This window comes from Simochromis diagramma, unplaced genomic scaffold (assembly GCF_900408965.1).
Source record: "Simochromis diagramma unplaced genomic scaffold, fSimDia1.1 OVJJ01000284.1, whole genome shotgun sequence".
Taxonomy (NCBI): Eukaryota; Metazoa; Chordata; class Actinopteri; order Cichliformes; family Cichlidae; genus Simochromis; species Simochromis diagramma.
In genome coordinates, this window is record NW_024386871.1 from 2,878,123 (window position 1) to 2,902,363 (window position 24,241).

General features: G+C 37.5%; 2 protein-coding genes across 6 annotated transcripts; both read left to right on the forward strand.

The window, feature by feature from the left end:
- Positions 1–579: 579 nt before the first annotated feature.
- On the forward strand, positions 580–15,808 carry golm1 (golgi membrane protein 1). 5 transcript variants are annotated; one of them, XM_040031645.1, is made up of 11 exons: positions 580–760; positions 1,858–1,999; positions 3,907–4,074; positions 4,310–4,364; positions 4,498–4,591; positions 4,755–4,875; positions 5,276–5,429; positions 5,550–5,771; positions 6,629–6,793; positions 12,730–12,828; positions 13,854–15,808. In XM_040031645.1, the coding sequence occupies exons 2-10, from the start codon at positions 1,871–1,873 to the stop codon at positions 12,825–12,827; spliced, it is 1,206 nt and encodes a 401-aa protein (XP_039887579.1). In that variant the 5' UTR covers positions 580–760; positions 1,858–1,870; the 3' UTR covers position 12,828; positions 13,854–15,808. The 5 variants fall into 5 exon arrangements, with proteins under 5 accessions (XP_039887579.1, XP_039887578.1, XP_039887580.1 ...); XM_040031644.1 differs by having other exon boundaries at positions 581–760; positions 4,498–4,600; positions 5,279–5,429; XM_040031646.1 differs by having other exon boundaries at positions 581–760; positions 3,907–3,981; positions 4,498–4,600.
- Positions 15,809–18,629: 2,821 nt separating this feature from the next.
- LOC120733441 (trypsin-1-like) lies at positions 18,630–20,034 on the forward strand. Its single transcript, XM_040031648.1, has 3 exons — positions 18,630–18,757; positions 18,862–19,024; positions 19,244–20,034. The coding sequence occupies exons 1-3, from the start codon at positions 18,721–18,723 to the stop codon at positions 19,341–19,343; spliced, it is 300 nt and encodes a 99-aa protein (XP_039887582.1). The 5' UTR covers positions 18,630–18,720; the 3' UTR covers positions 19,344–20,034.
- Positions 20,035–24,241: the final 4,207 nt, after the last annotated feature.

Genomic DNA, 24,241 nt, shown 5'->3' on the forward strand with positions numbered 1-24,241 from the left:
TCTAATTCATAGGTGTCAAACTCTGGCCCGCGGGCCAAATTTGGCCCGCAGCCTAATTACATTTGGCCCGCAAAGCCATACCAAATTACTATTAGAGCTGGCCTACTGGTATTATACAGCTAATATATATATTGTTTAGTATTAAGCTTTGCTTGTTCCATATTCAGTTTTTCAGCAAAACGTGTTTGAGTCCATAAGAAAAGATTCATTCTTATATCTGGAGGAATAAATATATTTCAATAAATATTAACGTTAGCCCGCGACTTTGTTCCAGTTTTGAATTTTGGCCCACTGTGTATTTGAGTTTGACACCCCTGCTCTAATTGATAGACCGTTACCGGTGATGCCTTCCTAGGCACTTCGTAAAACACAAATTCTTAGATCTTAAAGTAGCCTAGACTACCAGTCTGTCAGTATTTATTACTTGACAGCAGTCAAAAGTAATAATTTGTGTGTTTTTAAGTTGATATTAGAAAATACTTTAAATTGGGGCTTTAGGGGGATTTGTTGTCTATTAATTTATTTATGTGAAACTAAATATGATTTGTTTTTACAGCAGTCAGGGGAGGTACTTGAACGTTTCAATCCTAGGCAGCAGGCAGAGCACACAGACTGAGCTGTCTGTGTGGCAATGATGGATACAAGCTAATCGTCCAACGTTACAAAACGTCTACAAAAGCTGTTGGAATATATTACGAGGTGTCACTCCATATATCGCCTCACAAATTTGGCTCTGATTTCTGACAGGCAGACATATCCGGTAAGTAGGTTCGGCTGCTAGTTTTAGGTAAGCGACCTAAAAACGGTAACAGCAACTGTGAAGGAGCAGCGCTGCTAACAATGTTAGCGTTAGCTTGCAACGTTGAGTTCCTTCGCTTCTTCTTTTAGCATTGGCCCGAATTTAAAAACAGATAAATGTGGCCATTTCTTTACACGTTTATGTAGCTTTGTCACACATTTAATAAACAATATACATAAAAAATTCGAAGTTAGTATTCCTGCTTTCTGTTGACCTGAATTTGTCTAATCAATTATACGAAGGACCCCTTTTTCTCGAGTTCCGTATGATCGCAACCGTCACGATACGGGTGGCTATGATTTATACTGCCAAACACAGCACAGGTATACCCTGGCTCCAGGCCTGTGCTTTGATTTAGTAGTAGCCGTCAGATTTTTCTAACGTGATGTTAAATTGAAGGTTTGCTGGTCGTTAGTTTTGTTACATGTTAAACAGTTCTTTGCGCCTTTGCAATCCTTGGGTCATTTGTTTGACGAAGGAGAAACACGGAAAGCAGGAATCCGCATATTATTTACGTCGACAGTATGTATTACAAACTAGACAATACGGCACTTCGTCGGTGATGTGTAATGCTGCTCTTTAGTGTGTAGTTGTTGCATTTTAGCTCCCGTTGGTCCTTGGGAATGTCCTTCTAGCTTGTTTTTTCCCCCCTCCCAATTAAAAACATTTTAACTGAGTCACCACTTTTGAGGACATCTTTTTGCTGTTTGTGGTGCTGGGTATGTTTCAGTGTGACACCGTACAGGTGTGTAATATTTGTAAACGTAACACCAAAGCTGTGTATGTGTTGTTTCCAATAGAATCACTAAACATACTGTTGTCTGTATGTATGTGCAAATAACATTTCCTGTGTAAGCTTTTTGTGTTTTTGCTGACAAAAAAGCTGCAACAAGCGACAGCGAGCTTTTTTTTTTTTTTTTTTTACATGTCTGCAACCAACTTGCAAAACCACCACCGTTTTGCCAGAAATGCACAGAAAATATGTATTTAAAAGATGCAGTTAGAAAATAAAGTGTGGGGAAGTGTGCTAACCGTGGCTGTGCTTTGTGTGTTTTCAGTTGGTAGACAGCAATGGGTGGGCTGGGGAACGGGCGTCGTGGAGTAAGGTCACCGCCTCTTATGATTGCCGCTCTGATCGCCTGTATCTTGGTTCTGGGCTTTAACTACTGGGTGTCCAGCTCCCGCAACCTGGAGCTTGAGGTGGGTTTAAAAAGTATTCAAACTCTTCCTCATTTCTTATTTCTTTTGCGCGCTTACATGTTTGTTTGTTTTTACATCTTTCTTTAATAGTCCTTACTTTGATGTTGTGTTACATGTGTTTTATTTTACCAATATAAATGTGCCAAGAACTGTTCTCGCTTACCGACTTAAAAGAAAATATAAATACTATCATAATTTGGAGGCCTTTGTGACCTTGTAATGATTGCACCAATTATAAATTAATTCTTTTTTCTTTCACAATCACTATTCACACATAACTTTGAACTTTGAGTGTCTCCTTTCTTGTAAAATACCTAGAAGTTAGGCAAGGTTTATACTACCTTGCCCTACCGCACCCCAAAAACGACAGATGGGGAAATATTGTTTGCTTGTTTGCGTTTCCACACAATTACCAGGAAGCTATGCAACACATGCAATTTATACAGTATATATACATTTCTTGCTGTATTTCCTTTTCGGTAAAATACCCATAATTTATGCAGTGCTTAAATTTACTTAACCTCCTAAGACCCGAACTCTTCCACAGTATGCATTTCTAATTTCTCTTTGATATTTGAGCATATCGGTCCTAGGAGGTTAAAATGTAATTATTTCGTCTTCCCTGTAAAATACCTGAAGTTAGGCAATACTAATAACTTCACTCCTGCATTATCTAAAATTACTTACAAATTGCTTAAAATTACTTACATAGTACTTAAATGTAATTAAAGTGTAATTATTTTTGTTTCCTTTGAAAACCTGACTTGTTACCCCATTATTCTAGTGTTCTTAGCTTTAAGTACTTACATACTTAAAGGTAAGTACACTAAAATAACAGGGTAACAGGTCAGGTTTGATTTAACAGGGTATTGACACCCTTAGTCACAGGTCATATTATAAAGTATTCCAGAATATTTTCCTGAAAGTCATCAAGTTGTTCTTTTGGCAAATGTAAGAAGAGCCTTTGAGTGATTTTTTTTTTTTTTTTTTTTTTTTTTCTCTTCTCACCATGTCACTCAACCATGGGTGCCATTTTTGCTCACTCTCTTTCTTACTATTGAATTATGAACTCTTAACTGAAGCAAGTGAGACCTGCAGTTCTTTAGATGTTGTTCTGGGTTCCTTTATGACCTCCTGGATGAACTTTAAGGTGCTCTTGGAGTAATGTTTACCATTTTAATGTTGGTAGGCTGGCCACTCCTGGGAAGGTTCACCGCTGTTCCAAATTTTCTTCAATTGTGGATAATGGCTCTCACTGTGTTTCACTTAGACGTGGCTTTGTAACACTTTTCAGATTGATAGATGTCAGTGACTTTGTATTTCATCCGTTAAGAGTTTTTGAGTTTTCTTTAGATTGCGACATGATGTGTTGCTTCTTGAGATATTTTAGCCTACTTCGCTTTGTCAGATAGGTTCTATTTAACTGATTTCTTAATTCAACAAGTCTGACAGTGAATAGTGAATAGTAACATCGAATCAGTTGAATCAGTATTCCAAAAAATGTGGTTAATCTCAGTTAATTGATCATTTTAAAACTGCATCTTTATCAAATTTTAATATTTGATGATCTGAAGTATGTAAGGGTGACAAATAATTAGGGTTTTTTTTTTCAGTCCAGTTTTTATTGTTGTTTAATATATTGCATTAAATGGCAAGACATTTCTGTCAAATAAGGTAAGAAAGACTCCTTTTTTAGCTTAATTGACACAGGAAATAAGGTAAAACATGCATGTATAACTATATATATCTATATGCATAGTTAACCCTTAAAGACTCATTCTGAACCAGGACGTTTCTGTCATTTTGTTCTCTTCATATGGATGTTATCATGACCCATGACAAATTCTAAATAAGTGGTCTATATAAAAAGCAGTAACGTGATACTGATCTTGCTGCATGTGACACAGACTAAACTGTATGAGCTGGAGGGCCAGGTGCGACGTGGAGCAGACGAGATGAAGAAGAAGAAGGAGTTCGAACAGGTGATCGAGAAACAAAAGGATCAGATCAGCAACATACAAAGTCTCTATAAGAGCAAGCTGGAGGGAGCTGAGATCTCCTGCAGCCAACACAAGGTGCACACAAACAAAACTGGTGACAATAAAACCTTTATGTGCACAAACGCCACCCCAGAGGCGCTGTCTATCAGCTCTTGTCACAAGGGAATCCTTGGGCCAATGAACACACTTTTCTGATTTACTCACTGTTGCGATTTACACCACATCAACATTTTATCAGGGAAAAATTTCATATGAACAATAAATAAGTGTGATAAGTGAGTATTGACATGCGTTGTGTGTTTGTGTTTAGGCCACACTGCAGCAGAACATTTCCTCCAGCGCAAAAACCATACAGGAACTCAAAGGTAACATAATGTTTAGCTTCTGCCCCTTTATTTGATTAAAGTGTTGCGTTGACTTAACAACCATCACATGGCCGCTACAAAACTGTGAAGTTAATTTCATGTATGTGTATGTGTGTCTTTGTGTGTACTGTAGGTCAGCTGAATTGGCTGAATGATGCTCTGGGGAAACTTGAGAAAGAGCTGCAGAGTTGCCAAGGCAACATCAACACACTTAATAACAAACTTATGTATGACATGTAAGAAATTGATTCATTATTATTATTATTATTATTATTATTATTTTTTTAGTACACACTTATATTTGTATGCATCTGTTTGTAAAGAAAGTATGATCACTGCACATGCCACTATAATATGCTACTGTTTACCGTCTGTGTGTTGTGTATGTAGGACCCAGTGTAACGCCCAGGTGCTGTCCCAGAAAGAGCTGTGCAATGAGAGAGTGGCTGCCGCTAAACTTGAAGCTGAGAAGAAAATGCAGAAGCTCATCCATACACCTGTCTCCTCACAGGTGGGTTTGGCTTTCCTGTTAAGCAGCGAAGCATGTGAAAGGATGCAAAGTCACTAGTCTTTCGACATGATTGAGACTTGGGCAGAGGGGTGGACCTGATTCTTTTCTCTCTTTTTATTTATTTATTTATTTATTTTTTATTTAAAGCACCATTTTTTATTATTTTTTTTGTCACCAACCCCGTTATGTTAATCAGGACAAGGTAAAATCTTAATGTCTTAAAACACTTTCCTACCATACGTGATTATCGTCACTACTGTTTTTACATGCAAATGGGGAAATTTGAGTTCCTTTTGCTCGTGTTTGTTTGCGCATCCAGGCAAAAAAATAAAAAAAACCTCTAATTCTGCATGGCAAGAGCTATGGAGCTGTGACACAGAATTTTATATTAATTTCTTAGCAGGAAAATGTTGGAGCAGTGGAAATCAACAAGTCAGTCAAGGCCCTGTCTGATGGAATTCCAGCAACTGCTTCAAGCCAAACACCAAGTCTCTCTGAACCCAAAGGCAATAAAGTCCATGAACTACTGACAAATGAAATAATGGTGGATATAAGTAAGACAAAAAACATAAATGGTCTGCTTAACTGAAATATACACTTGTACATATTGTGTGTCTAAGCATAGTTGGTGGACAACCTCACATTGCACTTGCTTTTTGTTATTTTCTTTCTAGTTCCCAGCGCTCCAGTGGAGCAGCCTACATCAAAGGATCTCTCCAAAGCAGAGTCCGTTCCCGCAACTGCTGCATTGAAACAGGAAGACAAACAGCCACAAGAAGGAGCTGACAATGCAGATGAGGTGGAAGGAGAGACTGGTAAACTTTTGGAGAATAATCTGATTGAAGACAAAGAGAATGAGGCGATGGATGCTCATGAAGAAGATCCTCAGACAGAAGGTAAATAATTTGGATAGTCACACAGATTTAATGTATTAGCAGCTGTGTTTTGCTGCCTGGCAATCACACGTCCTGTTGTTTAGTGGAAAGACTTTACCACAGGGCCCAAACCAGTACTAACTGAGCACTTCCTCTTACTATTTTTAAAATTTGAGAAAACTCTTCAGTTTAGTGAACAGAACCTCTTCGTTAAGTAAGAGCGTTTTTATTAGAGGTAATTTTCTTTAAAACTTCTTCCTACAGTGTCACAATATTGGTGCTGATCGCTCCACAAAAGCTGCTGTACATGTGCACATGTATGAAAGCAAGTGTTATATTATAGTTTTTCATTTTCTAATTATGGTTTTATTATTTCATTTTGAATTTTAATTTTAGTTAGCATCCAGAGTTGATTTTCTTATTTCAGTTTAGTTTTTAACTGTTTGAAAATGCTTAGTTTCTGTGTTAGCTTTAATCTTTTATTTATTAGTCTTTGGAGGGAATATGTTAGAGACAAGATTCAGGAAAATCAGTTCATTTAAATGTTTTTCAAACATGTGTTTTTTGTTTTTTTGTTATTTGAGTTAACTATAATGTTTTTTCACATCTAGTTTTCGTTTTTAAGATTAGTTTTAGTTAACGATAATAATTTCTTTTGCTAATATATTTATAACTTGGAGTGTGTGTGAGAAAACTCGCCAGCATGTTTTACCAACAACCTCATTGACTGAGTAGCAAGAGATTATCTATCTATAGATTTTAGGCTATTCTTATAGACTTTTCAGCAAAAACAATGCACTTGTTTTATATGGTTATATTTTGACATCTTTTATACCTTTTTTAATGTATTTCATTCTATCTGTGATTTGTTCTTTCAGAAGCAGACCCTGGAATGGAAGGGATGCTGATTGGTCGAGGAAAGGCTGATGAAACTCAAGCTGGTCAGAAACTTCAGGAACCAGAAGAGTACGATGCAGATGAACAAGTCGTGGGTGGAGAAGATTTAGAAAAACCACAGGAGAACAAACAGGATGAAAATATAGGTATGTGTTTTAAATAAGCATTTAGAGAGTGAGCGCATTCTGGTCTCGACAGGCTTTATGTCAGTAGGAAGGATGATTCTGAATGCCAGAGAATAACCACTGTCCTTCAATCAAACTTTATCGTATAGCCCTTGGCAGTCCTAGTATAAATTTTTATGCAAAGTAAAATGTCATATCGCAATATAATCACTATAGCTATATTTATGTTCTCTAGCGAGCACAACAACAGAACAAGCACAGGCAATAGCTGCAGGGTTCGTACGGGTGCTTGAAATCCTTGAAAATGCTTGAATTTTAATGTTGTCTTTTCAAGGTTTGAAAAGTGCTTGAATTTCAGATGTGGTGCTTAAAAGTGCTTGAAAGTGTAGCTGTATTTCATTCACCACAAACAACTATCTGATTGAATAGTTTTCCTATCAGATAGAGAAATAAAATGAGTCGCAAAATGTCAAAGCAAAATTTCCCCGCCTGGCTGCCTTGTGTCTGTTTCAACGTGTGACCCCGCCCCTCCCTCGGCCAGTCGGGGATGAGTGCGCTAACATACCTGTAGGTTGCTGTTGTAATGAGTGTTGTCGGAAAACGACAATGGCGGAGTTTGCGCTCTCCAGTTGCATGATAGGTGAGTGCTAGTAAATAATTTTCCAGTACGCGTACGTTACACACGCTGTTTTTTTTAAATTATGATTATTATTTTGCTATCAAACTCGCTGGAGAAATGATTGAAATGCACTGAGTGTGATGCAGTATGGCAGCGCTATTATGGAATATGCTGTGAACTTAGCTAACATTACTTAGCAGTGATATGAGTTAAATTACTCAAGTGAAAGGTTTAAACATTAGCCTGATACATAACTAGCCAACTTAGGCTTTCTGATTAACCCTCTGGGGTCGACGGACCCAGAGTCTCCATTTCAACTTGGGTTGAACGTGCGGATTTCAAACTGTATACCAGTTGTTAAATTGTGTTGATAGGCCACGTAAAACCAGTGTTTGTTTTTTTTCTGAATAAAACAGTGGCGTTTACTCCGGGAAGAAACGGTAAAAACTATTTTCTAAGGAGAGCGCTAGCAAACACGCTTTGCCTGTGAGTGAAAAAAGAAAAAACACTCCATCCCTATTGGTGGAAAAATGTACCATGTCGACCAATCAAAAAATTATATGGCAACATGTGGCATCTGGTTGTTTGGGAAGAGGGGGAAGTTTTAGGAGTGACCGGCGAGAGAGAGCGAGTGAGCGAAAGAGAGAGAGAGTTTTGACGTTTGCCGTGTTTGGAGTCTCAAGTTAGTGTGTTGTCTTGTGTAGTTAGCAGTGTTGGTCAAGTTACTTGAAAAAAGTAATCAGTAACTAATTACTGATTACTTCCCCGAAAAAGTAATCCTTTTACTTTACTGATTACTTATTTTCAAAAGTAATTAATTACTTAGTTACTTAGTTACTTTTTAAAAACACGATTTACAACCTGAATAGGTGATAAAGTGATAGATCTTTCAGCCCAATTCTACTTTTTCTGCATAATCCATCATACAAAATGTAATCAAATGGAAAAGTCTCTTTTTAAAACTTGTTTTATTAGTTTTAATCTTTTAACTTTATGCATCAAGCAAAATTTTTATTATATGCAACATTCTCTGACTGGAAGAAATTTGTTTAATATTTAAACCTATTTTCTGCACATTCCAGCACATAAAATAATTTTTTTTTGTGTTTACACTCAGTCTTTCAAATAGATGCAAGTAAAACACAGCAGAAAATAAATAAAATCAAAGACTCAGCGGTCCTTTGGCTCTATTTTCACCTGTAAAGCAGGAGTGGGGCAGGCGGAGGTTTACCCTGGTGCAGGTGTGCCACAACGGTCAGTGGAAGAATCCTCGAGTTTCTCTGTGAATTTCCCATTATGTCGTTGCGCACTCGGTGCTTGCTTGGAAGTTTAGGGGTTTTTTCGCTGTAAAAAGAAGTTTTCTTCCCACGCACAATGGATGGTTATGTTTTTGTCACTTTTTATAGAATCAAACTCAAAGTAAGGTCAGTACTTCCACGCTTTAAACGCTGCACGCTCATACTCTCTTCCGCACTGATATATGATCCATTGTTGATCTGCACACAGCTGTTGTCACGAACGTCGCACTCGCTTACGTCACTGTCATGAGACATTCTCGCAAAAAAATCATGGTTTTAGTAACGCAGCGTTCCTACGGGAAAGTAACGGTAATCTAATTACCGTTTTTGCGATAGTAATCCCTTACTTTACTCGTTACTTGAAAAAAGTAATCGGATTACAGTAACGCGTTACTGCCCATCTCTGGTAGTTAGTGTGTAGTCTAGTCGTGTTTTGTTTTGTGTGTCAGTTCTACTAGTGAATGTCACAGTTGCTGCAAAAAAGCCACCAAAGACATATTGCAGTGTAAACGCTGAGTGACACACCTGCTGTCAGACCTGCAGGGTTATCCCTGTGCTGTTCTCATCTGTGTTATAGTGGACACAAACTATTTTTTGGAGTTGCATAAATCATTTTTGTGCCTTCTTATCTTATGCAGAACAGCTGATTCTTCTGTAAAGTAGTTTTAAGTAGTTATATAAAAAACTGAGCCTTGGCTGCATTTTTAGGTAAATGGTACCATATAACTTTGTTGTTTGCAAAACTGACAATTTATTTAAAAATGTACAATTTCTATTTGCATTTGAATTTCTGAAAATTATTCGTTAAACATGTTTGTGGTTTTTATAGTCAAAAATATCGCTTTCTACTCGTATTTTAAATTTTGTCTGAATTTAGATAAATTGTGCTGATACAGTATGTTGAAATGAGAAAATAACAGATTAAAAACTCTTTATCTTGCCAAAGGTGAAATATAGTCAAAAACGGCCAATTATTCCCTGGACCCCAGAGGGTTAAAGGCTAAAAGCAAAGTTGTCACCAAGTATTGTTTATATTTGTGTGTATTGCTGCAGCTTTTTTGAGTATTAACTTGGTGCCTTTGGGTGAAATAATGGTAATATGAGGGACTGATCCATATGGTCACAAAGACTAGCCACTTGTTTCTGTGCTACCAAAGTTCCCCGGCTTTCATTCAAAATGTGTTTCTGGTCAGCACCTGCACATTAAACTACTTAAACATTATGAATGGCTTCAAGCTCACACTGAGGCCTGTGGGGCACTATCAGCCACTGAGAACAGTACACACCCATTGAATGTGTATTTGTATATGAATATTTCATACTTTAAGGCTGCCTGTTTATTTAAGGGAGATGAACAAAATTACATTGGAATTGTACGTGATAATATGACGGATGATAAATTCAATAGATTTTATGTAGATACTTGTAAATTTTCTTAAAGTCTTATATGTTGAATTGAACTATGTGATCTATTCAAAGCCTCTCCCAGTCAGTACTGTTCTCCATGCCTGTCTGACTGTACATGATGTTATTAGCACAAACACTTTAAAGGTGATCATTTAGCACTTCAGCAATAATACAGACAGCAATGTAGTTAGCAATAAAACAGTTTCCATTGGGAATTAACTTAAAAAACAAACAAACAACAAACAAACATCTCTTATTTCTTGTCACACAGGAAAGAAGCATCAATGTGCTGGAAAAGCTTGAAAAAGGACCTTGAAAGTGCTTAAGAAGTGCTTGAATTTGACCCTGAAAAAGGCGTATGAACCCTGATTTATGAGGTTTCAAGAAGAAAATAAAAGACAGATCTGAATGTTTGAAAATGTTTTGGAAAAATTCCCGCAAGATGAGATGAAAAATACTCAAAGGATAAATTCAATGGGTTTATTATTTAGATAAGTTGAAAAAAAGTTAAACAAGCAAGTAAATAAACAAACAAGGTAAAACGAAGTAATAATGAAAGAGGTTAAACAAGTAAATGAAGAAAAAAGGCAGAGGAGAGAAAACCCCAACAATCCCCTCTGAGCAAGCACTTGGCAACAGTGGGGAGGAAAAACTGCCTTTAAACGGGCAGAAACCTCCGGCAGAACCAGGCTCAGGAGGGGACAGTCAACTGCCTGGACTGGTTTGGGGGGGGTTAACAGAGGTGGAGCAAGACGAGGCTACATCAGGTGAGGAAGCAGTAGCGTCTCTCCTCCGGAACAAGTGGAACCATTTTCTTTTTTTTCATGCCCTTTTCCACGAGCGCTTTTTTTCTCCAGGGGTAATAAATAACAAAATATAATTTTATTTGTATATTGCAAAATCACAATCTTCCAATTTAGAACTAAAAGTTAAAAAAAAGAACTAACATAAATAAAATACACTTCAGCTAAATACTAATTTATTTTCCCAAACCACGCGGAGCCACACTATAAGGACTAAAGAGCCGCATGCGGCTCCGGAGCCGCAGGTTGCCGACCCCTGATCTAAAGGGTATAACAAAAAGGGGGAGCTTCCTGCTCGAAAATGAAATGTCCCCATGTCCCCACTGGGCGATCGTGGCTCAAGAGCTAGGAGTTTGTCTTGTAATCGGAAGGTTGCCGATTCGAGCCCCGGCTTGGACAGTCTCAGTTGTTGTGTCCTTGGGCAAGACACTTCACCCGTTGCCTACTGGTGGTGGTCAGAGGGCCCGGTGGCGCCAGTATCCGGCAGCCTCGCCTCTGTCAGTGCGCCCCAGGGTGGCTGTAGCTACAATGTAGCTTGCCATCACCAGTGTGTGAATGTGTGTGTGAATGGGTGGATGACTGAACGTGTAAAGCGCTTTGGGGTTCTTAGGGACTAGTAAAGCGCTATACAAAAACAGGCCATTTACCATTTTTCTGGGCGTGGGTGCTTAACTAGTTAAAAAGAACAAAAAAACAAACAAACATCTGTCTTCTATTTTTTTATGTCACACAGGAAAGAAGCTTCAATATCTGATGAGAAGACATTAATTTGTTGGTGTTTGTGGTGTTTTGTGCAGTTTTCTTGTTTTCTGGGTTGTAGTTTATTTACAGTGGAGATGAATATCTCTAACAAGTTGATTTGTTCACATTTGCACATCTTAATTTTTAAGAGGAATGTGTTTTTTGAGTTTGTACACTACAGTATATGCATGTAAGGCAACCGTTTCCTTTTTCGCTATTTTTGTGTGCTGCATTTTTCTCTTTTAACAAAAGGGGAACAAAAGACATTTAAGTCGACCTAAGATGATTTGTTAAAATTTTTACAAGGTCTTACTGAGGTGATGCAAAGTGAAACATGCTTTCTTCTTTTTTGGTAATGTGCTGGAAAAGCTTGAAAATTGACCTTGAATGTGCTTAAAAAGTGCTTGAATTTGACCCTGAAAAATGTGTATGAACCCTGTAGCTGATTGTCAGCCTTCCCTGGTGATTTAATAACTAATAAGGAAGCTACTTCAGCAACTAAAGCACACTACGTTGCCAAATATGTAAAAAAAAAAAAAAAAAAAAAAAACTGGAAACACTACACACTGTTTCTTCATTTGAGGCAAAATGCACTTTTGAGTACTACCAAGAAGGAGAAGTAGCAGCTGGTGATGTGGAAGAGCAAAGACTGGATGTGCTCATACACAGGGAAAGAAGGCCTGTAAGCAACTTGCTAAAAAAGCCTGAGTAAAGATACAACATTCCAGTTAGAAAATATTTTCCTTTTTTATACAATACTGCGCTGCTACTGAAGAGTTAAAACGCTTTAGCTATTCTCAGACAGAAGTATTATGCAGTTATTTTTTACTTTAAATTTCTGGAGAAAATACGACTTCTGAAGTGTCACTGGATATAACGCTCCATACCAAGCTGCAGGCATCAAAGCGTTGTTCAGTATTTTTATTTTATTCGTGTATTTATTTTGTCATTAGACATTTTTTTTCAATATCATGATCTAACTTTGAGGCCATATTGGCCGGTAATAGTGATCATTACAAAAATAAATGTACGTTGTCATTTTAGAAAGTTCTTGTTTCTTTTTAATAACCATGTTGTACTTGTTGGTAGACAAGGTCATGGAGGATGAACTGGCTGACTACAATGGAGATGATGAGAATGAAGGGGAGCCTGAAGCAGACAAACAAGCTGAGCTAGCTCAAATCTAAGGTATACACTCAGACTCACACACTGTTGTCTTGCTCCGTGGCATTCACATACTCTATTATTCTTCAGGTCGTGATGAAAAAAACACTGACTCAACATGATATGCAGTGTAATTGCTGAAATAATGTCCTATCAAGCACACGTTTTTGTTCAGAGAGCAATCTGAATGTGATTTTCTTCATGTTTACTTAATTTTATGAGTTTAACGACTATTTAGCATCCACCCATTCTGCATTACTCCACTGCAAATTACAAAGATGAGACATCTGGAGTTATTGATCTGGCCTTCCTTAAGGGTTTTAACTTAATGATGGACTCCTTCACTTGCTTCAGCATCTGTATGAATCTCGTATTTAGAGTTAAAGTTGAACAGTTACCATATCCAAGTTCAACACTTAGAATAAACTCATATTTGCTTAATTATTTGTGGAATAACAAGGAAACTGGCGTCACCAGGCCCTGAAGCTGTTGATCAGCCAATCATCCAGTTGCTTTTCAGCCTTTAAAAATGGGAGATGATGTATAAAAATGACTGTATGTTCTGAACAGTTCACAGTACTTTTGTTAAACTCCTTGAATTAAAGCTAAAGGTCTGCATATTAACTTCTTGGCAAAACTGTACATGTCAAAAAGTTCAGCAAGTGAGAGACTAATAATTATTTTGAAAGACAACCCCCTGCATCCCGACTGAGCTCAGCAGAATCAGGAAAGCAGCCAGCAACAAAGAAGAGAAAATATGATACAGTTCTATGTAAATATCCTGTGGTGATGAGTGTGGGAGATGGCCAGGCTGGAGCCAGGCCCAGTCATTTTACTGCAGAAACAAAACCATGAATAAACAAAAAGGAAAAGCTACACTTGGGAACTAAAGTCTGATACAGCAGCATGTAGTAATAAATCAGTAAATAAGTACCAAGATGAAAATGAAAAGCTCAGTACATCATGCATACTGAAGTACAGACAGTTAAGGAAACAGTTGGCACATTCGTTCACTGATGCATCTTTTTCTGAATGTATTTTTGTTGCAGGGCACAGCTTGAGAAGGATGCCGGATATCAGATTGGAGAAACAGGATCTGCTTTACATCCACAATGCTGTAAAGGTTCAAGCAGCTCGGGGGGAAAATAAACATCAAATAGAATTCACTGTATGAAAAACTGGTTAAAAGTAGCTTCCTGGATGACTTTCTTTAATCTTTTAATTTGATATTTTCTTATCATATACTATTTAACTCAAGTCTCAAGACTGTCGACTTGGAAAAACTGAATACCTGGAATTCAAACATTGTAATGATGTGTTGACTTTCACTGTTTGTCTAGTTTTCAGTGGTTTTAAGGTTTGAAAAGCTGCAACAAGTTTAAAGATCTGAGTAATTTCTGTCACAGAATTGCTCCATCTGGCCGCCGCTCTACAAGATTCAACAGCACGTTGAACAAAGCCTTAACTCACTCATAGAAATGATTTTGACTTTCGGGTCAGAGGTCAAGATATGCTAATAATTATGTTAGTTCTAAAGCGCCATTATCAAACTGTTCAGAGCTGCATTTTCAATCACAGCGTGTCAAACGTGTGAGTTTTAAATTATAATGAAATGGAATTGCTGGAAAATGCTGACCCGTAGTACGTTCTTTACCTGATCATAGGTTAACATTTTGTCTTTGGTCTGCGGGGCTAAATGGACTGTGCATTATGTCTGTAAGTGGAAGGGGGGGTCTGACAATTGCTGTTACATTATGAAGGGCATTTCCATGGAGCGGGGATGGCGCCTCAAGCTTTATTTCTCCTGCACTAATTTGGAAGCAGTTAGGCAAATGTCAAGTAATATTAGCTAGATGTCAGGTGTAATTATATCCAGATTATTTTCTGCCTTTTGTTGTATGCAGGTTTGTCTGCGCTCTGCTCTCTATAGAAAAATTGACTAAAGAGCTGCAATTATAGGCAGTGTTAGAAGTGTAATCACTGTAATTTTCATAACACCGTGGTTATCATTGCAAGTATCCCGATGCGTGCAGTGCAAATTTCTCTTCCTAGGCTACTTTTCATTTGCCAATTTGAATTTTTTTCTTTCTTTGGGTGGTTAAAGTACAATAGGTTTCTAACACAGTGACATTCATCTGCCTGGTGTGACGATGGGTTTGACTGCTGGTGTTATTCAGCCCACAGAAACTTCTATTTTCAATTCAAGCACCTAAAATATCCTGTACCATTGTTTTGTTCTGTTGATTTTAAAGCACACGATCTGCCTTTTGGTAGAAAGTGTGCAGCCGCCAAATTAATGTGGTCTTCACTTTACACGTAAATGCATTAGCTTCAGTGCAGAAGCACAGACAGAATATATGTGGAGGAATGTATGAGCTGTAGTTGTTTCTCAAGCTCTGAAGCACACACAGGTAAACTAAAAGCTTCTCGGATACAACATTGTTCAGGTATCATAGATGGAGTTTGTCTACTGTATAATTTTCCGTCTAAAATCAGTTACATCATTTCTTGAAATGACTGAAATATTAAAAAAAAAAAAAAGTGTCATTATGAAATTCTTGACCTAATCAGAGGTTGCAGAGCTTGGGAAGCAACTGTTCATTTCAAATTCTAGATCAAATAGCTTTGATCCTTTTAGCAACATGGACTAAGAGATGATAGTCCATAGGCAGCAGCACTATCTCATGCTTGAACATAAGTCAACATCACTCCTGCAGCAGCACTCCTCAAAACTAATCAATGCAATTTTGCTGCCTTGTTGTCTCCCTTTTGGCCCATCTGCAGGGAACTTACGTTACAGATTTTTTTTTTTTTTTTTTGATTGTGTTATTTTATTTATGTTTTTTATTGTTTGTTTCAGCGTCTAACTTTGCAATCCTTGATAACTACTGCATTGTTTTCAGGAAGTTTTGTTTACTGAACTCAAAAGTATGTGTAGCCTGAGAGAATGTTTTATGATTTTTATTAATTAGATTAACTTTTATTAAAATTTGATTTGTTGGAATTTGCATTTTATTTTATTCTGAACTGCTGAACAAATTTGTGAAAGATTTTAAAAAAATCATTGCCTTTATTGACAATAAAAATGTTTTTATTTCCTCTATCGATACATTTTCATGAGGGAGTAATTTGTCACAAAGCTCAAATCATATGAAAGTTTACAGGTGTAAATCCTTCAGTAAAAATGATCAGCTCTTTACAGGCTTCCATTTCCCCTGTTTCAGTCAAAAGTGCTCTAATCACACCACTGCTCAACAAAAAAGAACTAATTATAAACCTATTTCTAATCTTTCTTTCCTCAGCAAAATATTTGAAAAAATGTTCATAAAAAATTGAATGAATATCTTTAGATAAGTACCAGTCAGGTTTCAGAACTAATCACAGCTCTTATTTAAAGCTTGAAGATCGAGAATGACTCACTTTTAGTTACTTTTAGTTGTAACTCTTCTCAGCTTCACTGCTGCCTTTAACATTGCTCATCAAAATATTTTAAGTCAAAGGCATCATGATTGAGTTTAACAAGCCAGGTTCTCAAATTGTAAGACTGACGTTTATGTGCTTCAATTAGTAGTTTTAGACTTGCAGAAATAAAATTTTAGGCAGGGGTACCTCAAGCTGCTGTCCTCGGTCCACTGCTCTTTAGCCTTTACATAACATTTACAAAGGTTGGTGTATACATTTAGAGAAACAGCTTGCAGCACAAAAGACGAATTTGAATGCAACAAACAACCTAGCTGGAGTTGACCTCATCTTGCAGTGTGGCAAACTTGAAGAATGTGTCCCAGCTTGTGTCTCCATCAGGACAGTTGTGTCTGCAGATCTGGGTGAAGCTGCAGAAGGGCTTTGGAAAAAACTTCACTGTAAACATGCATACACATTTAGTTACAGGTTTAAGCTAGTGGAAAAAAAACACATGCAATAAGCTTATTTAAGATGAAAGTGCACACAATCAGCTACTGATTAGAAAAGTATTGATTTTGGTGCTGGTTTAGCTCAGTCGAATGAGCGGGCGACCATATGCCACATGGCTGAAAGCAGCCACAGTCTTCTTTTCTTTTTAGGTGCCAGTCTGTCATTGGTGGGTCGGAGGTGGTTACGCTGTACTGTAAAAGTGTAAGTTGAGGATAACTGGATGACGCGCTTTGAATTTGTATGGTGTATCCACAAATTTAATTATCATGCATATACCGTAATATGGTATATTTTCATTCTTGGTGGTTGGACTTTTTCTTTTAACTTAATTTGTAAACTTTTGCTGTACCTGTAGCTGAGGGCATGTACGGTTACATGAAACCCAACTGTGGGTGTGTTACGCCCTCTAGTGGTGTAATTGTGCATTGGAATGCCGTGCTGAATGCTTATAACAGGTAAGCTCTCTGACCCACGAGGTTGTGTTCTGTTAACATTTAAAGAAAGCACTCACTAAAGTCTTTTCCCATTTACTATAAACAAACAAACCAAAAAGAATTCTCAACGTCTCACAGAATTTCAACTCCTATCTTTTTCAGCTGATCTCTTTAGAGATCACCACAAGGGAATTATCTGTCTCCAGCTCATCCTATTCCTAACATCTTCTTCCTTTGCACCAATCTTCTGCATGTCCTTCTTGACTGCATCCATGAATTTTCTCTGTGGTCTTCCGTTTTTCCAAGTGCCTAGCAGCTCCATCATTAACATGATTCATCCACTATCCCTCCTCCACACATGTCCAAACCTTGCCTCTCTAACTTTGTCTCTAAAACATTTGACCCGAGCTGTTCCTCTGATGTACTTAATTAACAGAACAACATGTTAGTAATTAGGGTTGATAAACTATTATTAGCCTAAATAAATTACAGAAATAAATAATCTGATACTTTTGTCTTTGTACGTGTGACAGAGTAGGCTGTATGAGCTGACCAGTTGAGTAGTAGTAGAGTAAATGAAATATAGGAGTTTCAGCTGGAGCCTCATAGAAGGTCCCTACAAGAGACAGCTGAGGTGAGCTGAGCACACCTGCAGCCAACACAAGGTGCACACAAACACAGTGAGTGAGAAAAAACAGGTGAACAAAAACTGTGTCAGCTGCAGCCACAAGGACGATTGGAGGCACAGGACATGTCTGACTTCCTCGCTCTATTGGTTCACATTAAACAACCACATGATCAGATCAAATTTCAACATAAAGTGTAAAGTAAGTGTGAATCTTGATATTGGGTGTGTCTCTGTATCTTGGGCAGCACTGCAGCACAACGCTTTCTGTAGTTCAAACATTACACAGAACTCAACAGAAACTGTTAATGTTTAACCTCTTCATTTGTTTGAAATATTGCAGTAGTTTAACAGCTATCAGAGCTGTGTTTGTGTGTGTGTGTGTGTGTGTGTGTGTGTGTGTGTGTGTGTGTGTGTGTTCAAGTGACTCTTTCAGTCATTGATCAATGGTCTTTGATCAGTGGTTATTGATAAATGGCCATGACAATTTGCATGTCAATGATCAAGAAACTGACCTCACAGCCCATTGTTTGTCAGTGGTGCTAATTTCAGTCATTATGCAAATGTACTCTAAACCTGCAACCCTGAATAAAACAATTATATCAAAATATATGGGATGTATGGATGTTTTTAACTGTGAAGCATCAAAGTTATTCCGGTGGTCTTAAATTAAAAAGATGAAATTTGATGTGATAGCAGGTGCCCTTTAAGAAGTTTTCCAAAATTATAACTCTCCAAAATGGTCACAGGTGCAGCTGGTATGCAAAACCCCGCTACCCTGTATTTTAGTACACTCCTTCCCATTTCTCCTATCTTCTTAACTCCCACCTAACAGTACATGTAACTGCCATATTAGGCATCTCACACCACTTGGTTCATGCTATAAAAAAGACGCGGGATCAGACTTTTGGTCACCTGAAGTGATCCACATCCAGAGGGACCAGGATGATGCTTTCCTTTGTCTTTGTTTTTGTGCTCGCTGGTGGGTTGTTTTCCTTCATATTCTTGTCTACGTTCACGTTTTTAAAAGGAAGAAACTATTTAGCACGAGTGCACTTTTCACCCTTCTCTCCCTCCTCGTGTCAGGTTGTGCATCAGGAGACATTGAGAAGAGGATTGTTGGGGGAGTATCCTGTAAGGAGGACAGGCAGTATCATGTCCAGATAGACTCTGTTCAGGGGGGCATGACCTGCGGAGGCGCTCTGATTAACACCCGCTGGGTCATCACGGCTTCTCATTGTGCCGAACGGTAAGAAACTGCAGCTTTTGTTGAGTCACTTCACCAATGAGAGGGAATGGTGTTTAAAGCTAGTGTGTCATCAGGAGCACAAAGTGAAGGTGAAGTGAAAATCAAAGATAAAACAGAGTGACTAAATTTTTAAGCTGCTCAGTAATATTGTTGTTATTATATTATGTGCTCAAATAAGCTTATCTCTCCTTTTTCTATTCTTTTCTTTTTTTTTTGCAGGATGGTCAAAGTGAAGATTGGCTCAAATAACCAAGTACCATTTTGGAAACAAGTTAAAGTTTTTTTAAAACAGTTTTTTAGGATCCCCCCAAAATCTTGAACGGGACATTGATCCTAAACAACAGTTTACCTTCAAAGAAGGTGATCAACCCCATGATATTATGCTGATAAAACTGAATAGGGTTTGTGAGCACAACTCCAGATTTTAGTATGCTCTAGAATAGCCCCAACATACAAGATGATTGAGACTATGCTGTAGAATTTGGGTTTAACTGTCATTTCTTTCTGTTTTCCATAAAAAAAAGTTTCACATTTCAGCCACACTCCCACTTCATAGAGCACATAGTGTGATATCAAGCTGACCCATTGTTAAATGAGCACTGACAAATCTGTAGAACAAGGCACCTTCATTTATGTGAACTAAGTAAAACTCAAGATCATAGTATGTGCTAGAATTCTGTTTTGTCGGATCACGTTCAGTTTTGATGATACACTTGCAGATTTACACTGATTTTTCTCCCAGTTGTGTATCTCGATAGTGAGTCTGTGTGTTTTCACACAAAGCACATCCCAAGATTCTCAGTGAGGTTAACGCCTGGGTCATGTGCTACCTTAACTGCTCATTTACAATTCAGTTAAGGGCAGTCAAACACTTCACTGTTTTGTCTTCACTGCTATCATCATCTGTGTCCAGTCTTAAATAATTCTTACTATGAGCCTAAATAAAAGTGGTAAATAATCCAATACTTATGTCTTTGTACATGTCACAGAGTAGGCTGTATGAGCCGACCAGCTGCAGAGTAAAAGAGATAAAATAGTTTCAGCTGCAGCCACAAGGAAGATTGGGGGCACAGGATGTGTCTGACTTCCTAGTGTCTTACATCATAGAACCACATTATCAGGTCAAAATTTAATATAACTGTGAGGGTTAATATTGGCTGTGTTTTTTGTATCTGCAGAAAACTGACTAGATTACTGTTAACAATGTGACACTGTCAAAAGTGTTCATTAAAAACTGTTTACTACATACTCAAGTAAAGTACAGATACCTGAATGGTCTACTTAAGTACTGTAACAAAATATTTTTACTTCATTACTTCCCACCTCTTGCTGTAAAGCAAGTAAATCTGGTGATGATTTGTCGGCTAAAACACTTCAGCCATTCTAAATCTTTCTGAAAGTGACGAGGGCACAGGTGACGTGAGAGGAGGTGGAGAAGGAAAGTTAATGCTGCCACCTCTGACACACTGAGCCACAGATTCACACACTTCTCACACTCAGTCACACATCCATTAATTTTCTCATGTAGGCTGAAACAACAAACAAATTCATCACTCATAACAAAGTTATTGAGAACATCAGGGGGGCAGAGAGAAATAATTACAGCTCTGCGATGGTGTAAACATAAAGTCACACAGCTGCTCAGAGCCGACCTCATGATGCCCAGTAAAAGATCTGAGGTTATTATGTCCGTGCGATATCAAACTTTAATCTAGTAAAAGATGTGCAGTGCATATTACTGTTGTAACATTAACAATAGGTGAATTCATCATTCCATTGACAATAATGTGAGGACTGTGCTGCTAATGTTATTTCATAAATATGAACCCATCTCTTGAGTGCATTTTCTGTAATTTCTCTGGTTACAATTTGTTGCTCTTGTGCCACAATAAGAGGAAAATGGTAGAGGTTCATGTATTATGTTGTGTTTCATGTTCAATGAAATCTAGTTTACATTTGAAAACGCTACACAGAATAGTTTGTAGGAAAGAGTAAGTCAGTGTCGATGAATACAGTGAAATCCCAAAAATGGTGTAAAAGAAAAGTAATTATTAAAATACTCAAAAAACAAAGTACTGCAGAATGAAAACAGAAATTAAAAAAATAATAAATAACTTATTTTTATAAAAAGGTGCTGTTAACACTTTAAATACAAAAAAATTCAGACATCCAAGCAACGTCCCTGATATATGGTATGTACATTTATATATGAATTCCTCACTTGCCCTTTTGGTGGTCTTTATCCTTCAAGCTCGGGTCCTCAACCAGAGGCCTGGGAGTTAAAAGATCCTACACAGTATTTCAGCTGTTCCTAGGCCTGCTATTACCAGTTTTCTTTTACCTTGAATAGTGGTTCTGATGCTCACAGTCCTCAGCCTCCTTCCTTCTGCTTAGCTTACAGTCTCAGGATGCTGGATTTGGGGTGAAACCCTCCATGCAAAGTAAGGAGCTTTCTTGTCTTGATGTCAGTGGCTTCTGTCTGCTCCCAGATATTTGACAATCTTCACATCATAGGTGTTAATAAACTTAATCAACCTGTTCGTCCCTTTCAGCTGACTCCTCCGGACTTGCCTTACTCAATTCAATTCAATTCTTTATTTATTTGTCACATGTAGTTATAGCTAGTACAACATACAGTGAAATGTTTTTCCTGGCTAAAAAATACTCCCCCCGACTGTGAGAAACATACTAGAAAAACTTTTACCTAAACTAAGAGAAAGAAAAAACTATAAAAATCTGTTGCACATCTACTCACATCTACTCTCATCTGGAGGCGCACCTGCAGGTAGTTGACAAGGAGCAGAGGACTGTAGTTGCGATAGATATGGCGCTTCCAGTAGGCAGCTGGAAGCTGTGGTCCCAGTGGTAATGGGAGCATTAGGAGCGGTAACCAAATTGGAAGAGTGGCTCCAGCAGATTCCAGTTTGAACATCAGGTCCCTGTCCAGAAGAATGCAAACCTAGGAACAGCCAAGATACTGACAGGACCCCCAGGCTCTGTTAGAGCTCTAGTATCACACACATACTACTCCCCACCGGGTGAAAATAAGATATATATAAATATAATAATAAAATAATTTTGTTTATCAAATGACCATAGATAAACAGAAAGTACATAACAGTCAGTATCTTAACAGTGGTACTGGGATGTAGGGATTTCCCAGTATTATGAACCTTTATATGTTGTGTTGCACATCTATTCCTGGGTTTAAGGTTTATGCTTATTTCACATTAAGGTTTTTAATGAAGGCGAGAGCCATCAGTTGTTTCACGGTGTGGTGGCATGCAGAGAGGATAGGTTGACACCTTATCTTCCCCTTCTGTTTGTGTGTGCATGTTAAATGCTTTGCTTCGTGCTCGGGTTGTTTAAACTGATTACTGAACTATGCAATTAAATGAAATGAAATTTTCGCTCTTCATGTGCAATGACTAAAGCACCGAGTGGAGGGACTATTTGACCTGTCCACTGGGGGCGCTGTCTGCCCTTGTAATATCTATGTTGTCTGAGCAATGACGTATGATTTCTAGCGTTAACGATGGATTCAGAAATAACTGATTGGTGGAGAAATGCATACTGACTGTTTTGTTGGCTGTGTCTGCTGCAAACGCTGCTACTGAACTGCTTAATTTCCACAAAGGAAGTTTGAATGAAATAAATGTGACAATGAAAACAGAAACTAAGAATGATGAAGCTGCGGTTGCAACATGAGGCTTTAGAAAAAGAAAGTGGAAGGTTGTAAAAGGAGCTTAAAATGCAAATGAATGCAATCAAATATCTGATACCTGCAATGCTTATGCAACAAAGTGAAAAAAGTCAGTAGTTGAAAACTGTCATCCAGCTGTCTGATACTGCCTTAATAATTTTGCTGTGCAGATTCAGTCTCTGCTTTAGCGGCTCTGGAGTGTATTGTTTACATATTCACCCAGCAAGTGAAAGATCTTTTAAATGGAAAGCTTAAATGAAAATTACTTTGATAAAAGTCAACTAACAGAATAAGTAATAATATTATGGTGAATGATGAAACGTTTCTCCATCCAGATGAACAGAATCAACCTTTTGGGAATATTATGAATCGTTTGTGGCCTTTTGTTTTGTGCAGATGTTCTGCTCTGTGTAGAAACTTACTATATAACTATATTATCTCATGATGTTAGATGTGTTATCACTGTAATTTTCATAATGCTACAGTCACCATTCCAAGTATTTCTGAAACACCATGGCCTTCAGCTTCTGTGCTCCTGGCTGGTTCAAAGGTTCAGGAGTGGATTAAAGAACTGAAACATAAAACCTGGAAACTGTCATTTATTATGTATATATATATATATATATATATATATATATATATATATATATATATATATATATATATATATAATAATTCCCCACTCGCCCCTGTGGGCGGTCTATCCTTCAAGCTCGGGTCCTCGGGACCTGTTCAGTATCTTAGCTGTATACTGTATATTCAAAAGGCTACTGAGTAGTCTTCACTTTATCATCAAACGTTAAGTTCACAAGTTTTCTCGTTACAACAATTACTGTTTTTGAATAGACTGGGTTTTAAAAACATGTTTTACACATTTTAACTATAACTTTTGCACGTAGTTCAACAGAAAGTCCAATAAGAAGCAATATACAATAAAACGGAAAACTATCAGCTTGATTGCATTTGGTTACAAAGGATTTGGTTAAGCATTTGTATAAGTATCTCTTCATGATTCTGAATATGCAAAATACTATGGATATGTTGATATGGGTTCCAAAGCAACTAAAGGAATATTGTATATACATTCTCATACATTGGGCTATTAAGCTGTTTAAGCAGCTCCATTTAACTTTGACCTAAAATACAATATAAAACTATAGCAGGCAACTCCAATATAAAATAAAAGGTAAGCCTATAATTTGGGCTTACCTCTACTAAAGTAATTATACATGTGGAGGATACTATGACACATATAGTAAAATAATTGAACTAACACTAATAGAAATGAATAAATAAACAGCTAAAAGAAATACATACATGAGCAAAAGCAGTCTATAGAACATTTATAGAGCTCATGTTGGAAAACCCGAGTGTGTTTGGCACAACACTACATTCAGATCAGAATTTTGACTGTAAAAGCTGCCAGACAGTACAGCATTAAAAAATTAATTAACAAATAAATACATTTGGAGGATGACTTCAGTAGCATGTTGTCATATATACCATAATTCTAA